The 12,174-nt window shown below is 34.3% G+C and overlaps 1 protein-coding gene across 7 annotated transcripts in view; it reads right to left on the reverse strand.

Moving 5' to 3' along the window:
* The window catches only part of PHTF2 (putative homeodomain transcription factor 2), a 166,669-nt gene that overhangs the window by 21,998 nt on the left and 132,497 nt on the right, over window positions 1-12,174 (reverse strand). For 6 of the 7 annotated variants that reach the window (XM_077154630.1, XM_077154309.1, XM_077154547.1 and 3 more), the window contains one exon: window positions 8,006-8,224. The exons of the other annotated variant lie outside the window; for it this stretch is intronic. In XM_077154630.1, coding sequence (XP_077010745.1) covers window positions 8,006-8,224 — 219 coding nt within the window. The remainder of the gene's footprint in view (window positions 1-8,005; window positions 8,225-12,174) is intronic. 7 annotated transcript variants of the gene reach the window in all.

Consider the following 12,174-nt stretch of genomic DNA (forward strand, 5'->3'; position numbering starts at 1 on the left):
CAGAAAGAATATTTGAGAAAACGATGGCTGAAAATTTCCCAACTCTTATTTAAGACATAAATATACATGTCCAAGAAGTACAACATACTCCAAATAGAATAAATTCTAATAGACCTACGCCAAGACACATAAAAATAAGAATGTCAAATGCCAAAGATAATGAGAGAATCCTGAAAGTAGCAAGAGAACAGCGATTTGTCATATAAAAAGGGAACAACAAAAAGATTAAGTGCCTATTTTGCATAAGAGACCATAGAGATGAGAAGGCAATGGCATGATATATTTAAGACACTGAAAGAGAAAAACTGCCAGCCAAGATTTTTAATCTGGTAAAACATGCATCAAAAATGAGGGAGAGTTTAAAATATTCACAGAAAAACACAAACTGAGAGAGTTCATCAAAAAGAAACTAGTCCTTACAAGAAATACTAAATGGAGTTCTGCAGGCTGAAAGGCAAAGACAGGAGAGAGAGGCTTGGAGGAAAGTACAGACATGAAGATTATCAGTAAAGGTAACTAAAAGGATAAAAAGAGATAGAAATAAGATATGACATATGAAACCAAAGGATAAAATGGTTGAAGTACTGTCTTTACAGTAATAATACTGAATGTTAACAGATTAGATTCCCCAGTTAAAAGGCCTAGATAGGCAGAATGGATATAAAAGTATGATCCATTTACATGTTGTCTACAAGAGACTCACCTCAGACCCAAGGATACAAAAAGGTCAAAAGTGAAAGTCTGGAAGAAGGTACTCTACAAAAACAATAATCAAAAAAGAGCTGGGTTAGCTATACTAATATCAGAAAATATAGACTTTAAATACAAAACTGTTATGAGACAAAGAAGTTCACCATATATTGATAAAAGGGGCAGTCTACAAAGAAATAGCAATCATAAATATTTATGCACATAACCATTGTGCCCCAAAATATATGAGGCAAACACTGGCAAAACTGAAGGGAGAAACAGATGTCTCAAAATAATAGTGGGAGACTTCAATACATCACTCTCCTCAATAGACAGAACTTCTAGACAGAGGATCAATAAAACAACAGGGAATAATATGAATAATATGATAAATGAGCTAGACCTAACAGATATACACAGACCATTGCACCCCAAAATAGCAGGACATACATTCTTTTCAACTGCCCATGGATCATCTCCAGGATAAAAACCACTCACTGGTTCATAAAACAAGTCTCAATAAACTTAAAAAAGATTTAAATTATACAGAGCACTTTCTCTGACCATAATGGAATGAAGCAGTGAAGCTGGAAATAAATAACAGGCAGAAAACTGGAAAATCCACAAATACACTAAGGTTAAACAACATGCTCTTAATCAGTGAGTCAAAGAAGAACTTGTAGGAGAAATCAGAAAATATCTTGAGATGAATGAAAACAAGAACTCAACATATTGAAATTTATGGGAGCAAAGAAAAAACTTTGGGTGGGTCAGTGGTAGATTGCTCAACTTGTCATGCAGGAGATTTGGGTTCAATTCTCAGCCCATGTACCCCAAAACAAAAGAACAACAGCAACAAAAAACAACTTATGGGATGCAGTGATGGCAATGCTGACAGGAAAACTGATACCCCTAAATGCCTAAATTAAAAAAGAACAGCTAAAATCTAAGACCTAACTGCACACCTGGACGAACTAGAAAAATAACAGCAAGGTAATTCCAAAGCAAGCAGAAGGAAAGAAATAACAAAGGCGAGAACAGAAATAAATGAAATTGAGAATAAACAACAGAATTAACAAAATCAAAAGTTGGTTCTTGATCAATAAAATTGATGAAATTGATAAACTCTTAGCTAGGCTGACAGAGAAAAAAGAGAGAAGGTACAAATAAAATCAGAAATGAGAGGGGGGACATTACCTCTGCTCCCACAGAAATTAAAAGGCTCATAAGAGGGTATTATGAAATTATATGCCAAGAAATTATACAACCTACATGAAATGGACAAATTCCTAGAAACACACAAACGACCCACACTGAGCTCGAAGAAATAGAAAACCTCAACAGACCAATCACAAGTAAAGAGACTTGGATTAGTCATCAAAAACCTCCCAACAAAGAAAAGCCCAGGAACAGATGGCTTCACAGGTGAATTTTACTAATCATTTAAAGAAAAGTTAATACCAATCCTGTTCAAATACTTTCAAAAAACTAAAGAGGAGGGAACACTACCTAATTCATTCTATGAAGCCCACATCACTCTAATACCAAAGCCTAATAAAATTACCACAAGAACAGAAAACTATAGACCATTCTCTCTAATAAATACAGATGTTTGGCAAATCAAATCCAAAAGCACACTAAAATAATTATACACAATGATCAAGTAGGTTTTATCCCAGGTATGCAAGGGTGGTTCAATACAAGAAAATCAATGAAGGTAGTATATCATATTAACAAATTGAAGAGGTAAAAACCATATGATCGTATCGATTCATGCAGAAAAACATCTGACAAAATCCAGCACACTTTTTCTTTTTTTAAATTAGAATTTTTTTTTTGCTTGGACAGGCACCAGGAATTGAACCCGGGTCTCCAGTATGGCAGGTGACAACTCTACCTGCTGAGCTACTGTGCCCCACCTGGAGCATCCTTTCTTAATAAAAACATTTAAAAGAAAGGAATGAAAGGAAACTTCAACAATATGAAGGACATTTATGGAAAACCCAGTGCACTAGCAATGAAAATAGAAATAGAAATATGGATCTCCTCAAAAGTAGAATAGAAACTTTTGCACTTCAAAGGACTTTGTCAAGAAAGTGAAAAGGCAATCTACTCAATGGGAGAAAATACTTGGAAACCAAATATCTGATAATGACTTAATCTCAAGAATATATAAAAGATTCTTATAGTTTAACAATAAAAAGATAACAACCCAATTAAAATATGGGCAAAAGACTTGAGTAGACATTTTTCCAAAGAGGAAATACAAATCGCTAAAAAGCACATGTAAAGATACTCTACATCACTAGGTATTAGGGAAATGTAAATCAAAACCACAATGAGTTATCATTTAACACCTACTAGAACAGCCACTGTTAAAAAAGAAAAGAAAACTACAAGTCTTGGAGAGGATGTTGAGAAAAAAGAACATTTATTCACTGCTGGTGGGAACGTAAAATGGTACAGCCACTGTGGAAGGTAGTTTGGTGGTTCCTCAGGAAGCTAAGTATAGAATTGACATATGTCCCAGCAATCCCATGACTAGGTATATATCCAGAAGAACCGAAAGCAGGAACTCGAACAGATTATTTGCACACCAGTTTATGTGTTATTCACAACTGCCAAAAGATGGAAGCAACCCAAGTGTCTATCAACCAATGAATGAATAAACATATGTGGTATGTGCATATGAAGGAATATTAGTCAGCTGTAAGAAGAAAGCAAGCCCTGATTCATGCAACAACATGAATGAAGCTGGAGGATATTATGTTGAATGAAATAAGTCAGACAGAAAATACAGACGAATATTGTATGATCTCACTGATATGAACTAATTATAACAGAGAAACCCATTGAGTCAGAATTTAGAATATAGGTTACCAGGGGATAGAATGGGGGTAAAGAAAGGGGAGCTGACAATTTGTACAGAATTTTTATTAGATTGATTACACATGTTTAGAAATGGATAGTGGTGAGGGTAGTACATTATGTGGAGTGCAATTAACAGCACTGAATTATACTGGTAAATGTGGTTGAAAGAGGAAGTTTTGGGTCATGTATGTTACCAGAAGGAAAGTCAGGATAAAACATGAGACAGTATAACACAGCAAACCATGTTGCGGACGATGGACTGGGATTAAAAGTACAAATACAAGAATGTCCTTTCATGAATTATAACAAACATATTACACTATTACAAGGTGTTAATAATAGGATGGCATGCTGTTTTGAAGCTGTTATGGGCCCCAGAAAATGCCATGTTCTTTTAATCCACTCTCGTAGATGCAGACCTATTGTGGTAGAACCTTCTGATTAGGTTGTTTCAGTTGAGATGTGATCCACTCAATCCAAGGTAGGTCTTAATCCTATACTGGAGTCTTTTATGAGAGGATAAAAGGCAAAAAATAGCCGAGAGCTTAGATAGAGAATTACCTAGAGAGTATGGAAAGAAAGGCCCCAGAGGTGCTAAGAGAGAACTCACAGAAGCTCAGAGATGAGGCTACTGGAACCAGAAGCTGAAAGTAATGAGACCTGGGAGCAAAGGACCAGCAGATGCTGGCCTGTATCTTGCTATCTGCTGGGAGCCTGTCTTCAGAGTCCAGGTATCATCCTGTGGATGCTTTAATTGAGACATTTTCATGGCTTTTGAACTGCAAATCTGCAAGTTAAAAGTCAATTGTGGGGGGCGGGCCGCGGTGGCTCAGCGGGCAAGAGTGCTTGCCTGCCATGCCGGAGGACCTCGGTTCGATTCCCGGCCCCAGCCCATGTAAAAAAAACAAACAAACAAACAAAATATAATAAAACAAGAAAATGTTTCCCTTTCTTCCTTCCTTCCATCCTTCCTTCCTTCTCTCTGTCTTTCCTTCCCTTCCTTCCTCTCTCTTTAAAAAAAAAAAAAAAAAAAAAAAGTCAATTGTGGGTGGGCCACGGTGGCTCAGTGGCAGAGTTCTCGCCTGCCATGCCAGAGACCCGGGCTTGATTCCCGGTGCCTGCCCATGTAAAAAACAAAAACAAAACAAAACAAAACAAAACAGTCAATTGTAAAAGTTAATCAATTTCCAGCATAATGCATTCCGGAAGCTTTAGCAAACCAAAACAAGTGGTATATGGGAAAAATATACCCAATGTAAACAATAGACTGTAATTAATAGTAATATTTTAATATTCATTTCACCAATAGTAACAGAGATATCACACTAATGTAAAGTGCCAATAGTGGAGGGGGTATATAGGAACGTTGTATTTTTACATGACTTTTCTGTAAACCTACAACTTCTCTAATTAATAAAAGAATAACAACAACAATTTTAAAACAAAACAAAACACACTTGCTCCCAGGAACACACCTATCTTTCAGTCTTCTTGTAATATGTCTAACCCCCAAGATTCATCGTTTCAATCATCCATATCATCCATTCTTTGCCTGCTGAATAGCAACTATTTATTGATAACCTCCTCTGTGTGACATTGGGTGTGTAACAACTTTTCTGAGCTTCAATTTCCTTATCTATATGATAAAAAACTACATTCCCATAGATTGTTGTTGAGAGTTACATGAAACAATGCACCTAGATTACACTGCACGGTGTCTGGCATATAGTAAATGCATATTCAAGTTAATTATTATTATGATTATTACGGTTATATTCCAGAGAACATCACATAACTGTGTGGAATGGACAACTTACAAATTCATGGTTTCAGTTTTCTGGTTGGATTCTCAACATGTGACAGTGTGATTCTTTTCATGTTTTTGCTGGTTTGTATGTGTGTACACACATTATCTATCCCTTATCTTCATTATCCAGAAATGGTAACTTCCAAGTTTTTAGCACCATCCACAAGCCCCCATTCCATCTTTCTTTTTGTCGTCCATAGACTCCCTGGCTTCATATACTCCACAGAATAGAGTATAATACATCAGGCAGTAATGTTCTCATTTTCTTGCTGGCTGCATGCACTCATCCTTCCCCTCCCTAGCTCAGTGGAGGATGTGTTCTTTCTGTCCAAGGCTAAGTGTTCTAATTGTGCTTCCCCTCCAGAATAATTTTAAAAAAACACATTCCACCAACTGATAACTTTTTTCTCCTGTTCCTCTTTAATTCTTTTCTGTTGGTTTTCTACTCTGTACATAAATGTACTCAAATATCTCACATCTTGCAGGTTGGGGATTAAATACTTTCAACTCTATTTCCCCCTCCAACTACTTCATTTCCTCCAGACTTTCATGGCCATGCTAAACTTTTTCCTTTTTGCTAAGCATCCACATCAGTCTACTACATCACTCACCGGTCCCACTACACAACCCCCTGCATCAAAGCTTCCTTTTCCCCGACAGTTCTTCTGTAGTTGAATCTAAATCCAATGGATATAATTGTTTAATCAAAACATTTCAATTTATAAAAACCATTTCAATTAGGTAGAGAGGTAGAGAATGATACACTGCTTGGCTTTATCAGATTTTAACATTTCCCCTATATTTGCTCCAGATGTTTTAACAAAACATTACAGATAAAACTGAAACCTAAACCTTCTTTGTACCATTCCCTGCTCCCATTCTCTTCCTTTATTCTTCAGATATATTATTCTAAATTTGGTGTTTATTATTCTCTTGTATGTTTCTACACTCTTACTGCATTTGCTTTTATCCATAAACAATATAATGTAATTTTGGGTGTTATACTCTACCATTCTACAACTTGTTTTTTCATTCAAAATTATATTTACAAGATTTAGTCATGTGGATATATGTAGTTCTAAGTTCATTCAATTTCCCTGGTGCATACTGTTTTATCATTTGTAATAACATTAATTCTACTGTTGGTATTTTCAAATTTTCACTATCATGAACAATGCAGTGAACATTCTTTGATACTTCTCTCTTGCCCATCTTTTAAAGTTCCATGGATGGAAAGAAAGGGTCCTAAGGTATACAGACCTTCAATTTTACTATATAATGATAAAGTGTTTTCCAAAGTAGTTGTACAAATTAATATCAACATCAGCATTGGATAAGTGCTCCTGTTTCTTCACATTCTTGTTAGCATTGAAATTTATCAAAGTAAACATTTTTGACAATCTGATCATCATACCATTTCATAATGTTCTGTTCTAATTTAAAATTCCCTGATCACCAGCAAAGATGATTTATATTAGCTATCCGATGAGTTGTCTGTTCATATCCTTTGCCCATTTTTCTTTTATTTATCCATCTACAGGAATTATTTATGGTTCTGTATAGTAATCCTTTGGATAGGTTGTGTTGCAAATATCTTTTCCCAGTCTGTGGTTTGATTTTTAACAATGTCTATAGTTTAATCTGTAGGTTAAAGTTTTAAATATTAAGATATTCAAATTTATCAACCACCCCTCCCCCATTTGTTTTGTCCATTTGTGCTTTTTGTTTCTTGTTTAAAAAATTATTTTCTATCCCGAAGTAACAAGGACTTTCTCCTACATTTTCTTCTAAATGTTTTGAAAGTTTTGCTTTTTTCCCGTTTATGGACTATCTGGAAAGTGGATAGTTTGAGATACCATTCTCTAAGATTTTGAGTACAATAGGAAAAAGAGATTTAGCAGGGAAGATTGGGAGTTGGTTAAATCTGAGGCACTGTTGGGACATTCAAATGAAGATATCCTAGAGAATTGTACCACCCAATACTGTCACTACTATTCATTCACATGTGGCTAGTCTAAAATGAAATATGCTTTGTTTGCATCAGATTTTGAAGATTTAATATTAAAAATTAATATTATACATATTAAATACATCTTAACATGGGAATAATTTGAATATACTGGGTAAGTAAAATATATTAAAATTAATTTCACCTTTTTAAACATTTTTAATGTGGCTGCCATAAAATTTAAAATTACATATTTGACTCCCAAATCTCTACTGGATGGGAGTACAATGGGTGTATGGAGATACAAATCTGTCACTCATGAGATACAGATTTATGAATCATAAAGTAGTAGGTAGTTCAGCCCACAGGGGTAGATGAATTCCCACCATGAAATGTGTTGAGTGAGAAAAGGACTAATGCATCTAAAAAACAATTTGATTTATAAAACTCCTTTTACCAACAACTTCTCAGGAACATATGTTTGCAAGGGAAGAGACATAACCATAACATAAGTACTGAGATTCTGTATTCTAATAAAGCCAGACCATAGCTCACATTAGAAAGAAAAAAAAATTGCAGGAATATCATCTTAATTGAATGCAAGCTTTTTTTTCACCTGTATAAAATTTGCATATACATTCAAAGGAGCTTGACTGATAGCTCCAGATAATCCAACACTGTAAACCAACCTGATGAAAAGGGTCGTCTCTATATTCTTTTTTCACACAAGGATTAATCTGAGGATTTTCCACATCTGTCTCACTGGTACAAGATGAATGGCATTCTGCACAATGTAACAAGTCTTCCCATAACACATCTTCTGTTTCAGATTCTGGCCTTGTGCTCTCAGAATCCTGTCTGGAACTTGAACAGCGAGAGCTGCAACTAGTACCCGACTTAGGGGCATCCTGAAATCAAGATATTCTTTGACATTAATACAATTTATGTACCCTTTCCAACTCAATGGATTCTACCAGAACCAGATATTGCTACTTTTTGCTTAAACAACAAATAAACCATTAAAAGACAGCAAAACATTAAAAAAAAAAAAAACAAAAACAAAAACTAGAAACATGTCAGTATTTAAGGAGCAACATCAAAATTTATTTGATTTCACATCTGGGCTGAAGTGTTACTTTGTATGCAAAGACTGTGACTATTTTCTCTTAAATTTTATATGAAGTTCAGAATTCAGGTAAATAAAGACTAGTCTAAATTCATATGAGCTACACTGTGAATGCTAACCCACTTTAATTCATGAGTTTAATGAAATTATTTTTTTACTCTAGTCTTTTTAGCCTCAAAAATTCCATCTATCTATTGCTTCTGCTTCTTAAACAGAAGTTCAGTGAATTGACATAAATTGACAAAAATATCTAAACCAGAAAGTCAATTGCCATGCCATTTTTTGGAGGAAGAAAAATGATTTCTAATGAATTTACTTTTCTTCATAAGAGTTTTTAATGTAAAAATAGAGACTTTCAAGTAAAATTTTGATTTTTTGAAAAATCTGATGATAAATTACTTCAAAAAACTTTTAATGAATAAAGAATGGTAATAGCTATTTTCATAGCCAAGTATGCTCAAATTTTTGGATTTTTTTTAGCTGTCTTCTGTGACAAAGATTTTTCAATTCTATTTTAAAATGTTTCATAGCTATCCCTTTATCTTTCCAATGCTATTACCAGAGTTCAGACTTTCTCAACCATATCTCGATTACTATAAAAGCTTCTAACTGGCCCCTACCTGAGAGGCCTTTCCCCTCTTTCCAGATTAATCTTCCTTAAACGTGGCTATTCTTTCACTCCTTTAACCAAAATCCTTCTGTGGCTGCCTATTGTTTTCCTGGATATAGTTAAAATTCCTTCAGGTAGCATGCCCTTCTTCTCACCTTGTGCAACCTTTTGACCTTGACTTCTACTTCTCGGAACCATAATCTTCTCCTCTAGGGACCTTTAGTCCCTAAACATGGCTTGATCTTTGTTAACCTAGCCTTTGACTATGTTCCCATCTCTTATTAATCCTAATCTCCTTTTAAACCCACTCATCAATGTGACAGAAAAATACCATTACCACTCCTTATCAACTGGTTTACCTTCTTTCTGAGTTTCTTCATCTACCGATAAAGGATATCACCTACCTTAAAGAAAGGCTGAAAATGAAACTAGCTACTGTAGTTTTTAATACAAAACTAGCATAAAGAAGGTGCTCAATAAATGCTAATTTAAAGCCTTCTACCTAAAATGATCTTCGTCTCTGAACTAAATTATTAGTTATATATCCTTTTGACAATAAATTGTGCATTGCTTTCCAGCATCTACAATATTCTATAATTTAAATGTTCATGTATTTAATATTCTCAAATAGATTCCAAGTCTCAAAACACTTTAAGTCCATAAAAGACAAAACAAACATTTTTTTTTGCCATCCTTATCACAAGTAACAAAATATCTTGAATGAATGAGGTACATTATTGATGATAAATATATTGATTTAGAATTGGGCACCATGAAAAAATTTAGTTTGTTGATAGAGTGCTTGTGGAAAGAGGGCTGTTTGTTTGGGGGAGAAGAGTAATAAGACATTTTTATGCAGATATATGAACAAAGAAAAAACAGGTGAATACAAAATATCAAAAAGAAAATAGGGCAAAAATCAATGCACTTTTGCTGTATAAAACACAATTCCCAAATATTTCTGACTCACTAATATTAATTAGAGTAGTTGAAGCATAAGTAGTTTTCATAACAGTTTCCATTAGATAGCAAGGCCCAGAAATTGTTAAGTATTCAATAATTGCTAATTTGAAATTTTTGATAAAGCTAGCTTCTTACCTATCACTAATTTCTGATGCAGACCTGCTAATCAGATACAGAAATAAACATAACATGTTTAAAGGCCTAATGATTACTTAACTGAAATTAATGGGTGATTTCAGGGCTAAGAAAATATCTGTATTTTTGCCAAATACTGATTAATAAGTGGGCCATTTTACAAATGTAATATCTAAAATTTATTGCCTATAATTGCATATAATTCAAACAAAATTTACCTGCAATATTTAGCTGATTAAACTCACTCTGAATTTCACTACAAATTGCTGAATAAAGCCTAAAAACAGGACATTAAAAATTATAGAAGACCTTTCTAGCTAACCATATTTAGTATAGTTTGTTCTGTTTATTTCAATTCTTTATACAGAAAGCTAAAACTGAACACATAATCAAATTAAGTGGAGATATTTACCCGACAAATGCCAGGTAATTTACACATAATCTTATTTAATCCTAACAATCTGATAAGGTCAGTCTTCTTATCACCCCATTGTATAGATGTAGTAAATGAGACTCAGAAAAATTAAATAATTTTCCCAAAGTCTCTTAAATATTAAGTCTGACTCCAGGTCCATGGATTTTTTATTATGTTTCCTATCAAATGCCGCTTTCATTAGATAAGAAACCAATTTACAATAGGGAATAAAAACAGAAAAATACTTACAGAGTTAAATAAGGAAGGATAGAGTAAAAAAGACAACAAATGCTTTAAAAGGTGCTGTCAAGCTCCCAGGATACCTCCTCTGCCCCATATAATCAAGTAATTCCCCTCTTTCCCCCCACCTCCCAAAAACAGACTGGAAGTAGACAATAGAAAATGGCAAAAACAGGGCAGGCCACGGTGGCTCAGCAGGTAAGAGTGCTTGCCTGCCATGCCCAAGGACCCGGGTTCGATTCCCGGTGCCTGCCCATGTAAAAAAAAAAAAAAAAAGAAAAGAAAATGGCAAAAACAGGGGCATTAAGTGAAAGTGTACAAATTGTGGCGAGATCCCTACCAAGTCCTCCTAACACCAAAACAGCAGTGTTTATATACCACTCCCAATCCACCAGAAGATTCAATAATTCTTCCTAAAAGACTAAATAAATGTCTCTAAAGAGTACATCTACAGATATAAAAATTTGGCTCCCTGCCCAGTCATTTCACTGTGAAGCCTATTAGCCCCACTCATACACTAAATGCCTACCCAAATAATTTTTCAGTGTCTCTCTCTCTCAAACACAAAATACCAGAAGTAATTTAAAGAGAACATAGTAATTTATATTATAAATAAAGAGGCAAAATAGCAATAGCAATATTCTATCTCAATTTTATTCAAAGGAGGTTTTGTGATAGTTCCCCCCCCCCCCCCTTTTTTATGCACTTTGAAGTTGGTTTGACTTAGTGCAAAAATTTTGGACCCAAATGCACTTTTTAAATATTTTCCAGTCCAATGTTCCCAACGTTACAGATGAAGAATTGGAAGATTAGATTTTATTTTTATATAATCTTTTAAATCACTAAAAAAGATTTAAAACAACCAATGCCTATTAGCTAATTAATAGTGTTACTTTTCTTGAAAGTTAGAAGACCTTAAGCAACATATTTAACAGTTAAGAAGAGTAGAATACTGTTCTGCCGCTCCAGAACTCAATAGTTCAAAATACAGCTGCAGACCAAGAAGAGCAAAGATCACAGGGTGAGAAAACTACCTCTAAAGCCAAATAATTGTCTGTCTAATGGCAATCACTGAGTGAAAAAAACACAGAACATTCACCAGAAAGATTAAACTAGAGATAAAACACAGAGAAGAGCAGACAAAGAACAAGTAACTCCTCTAATCTTAATAGCCTGAAAGCATTCATATAACAGCAAGGCATAATTTTTTATTTTTCAGAAGATTAACCCTAAATCAGTAAGAAAAAAATTCCAAAGTACTCCAAAAGGACTAGAAGATAATGTTTATAAAAAAGTAACATAAAGAACAATTAATTAGCCTTAAAGCCAGATAATGAAATATTCTGTTCTCTGAATAAAAACTGAAGAT

Source organism: Tamandua tetradactyla, chromosome 1 (assembly GCF_023851605.1).
Source record: "Tamandua tetradactyla isolate mTamTet1 chromosome 1, mTamTet1.pri, whole genome shotgun sequence".
Lineage (NCBI taxonomy): Eukaryota > Metazoa > Chordata > Mammalia > Pilosa > Myrmecophagidae > Tamandua > Tamandua tetradactyla.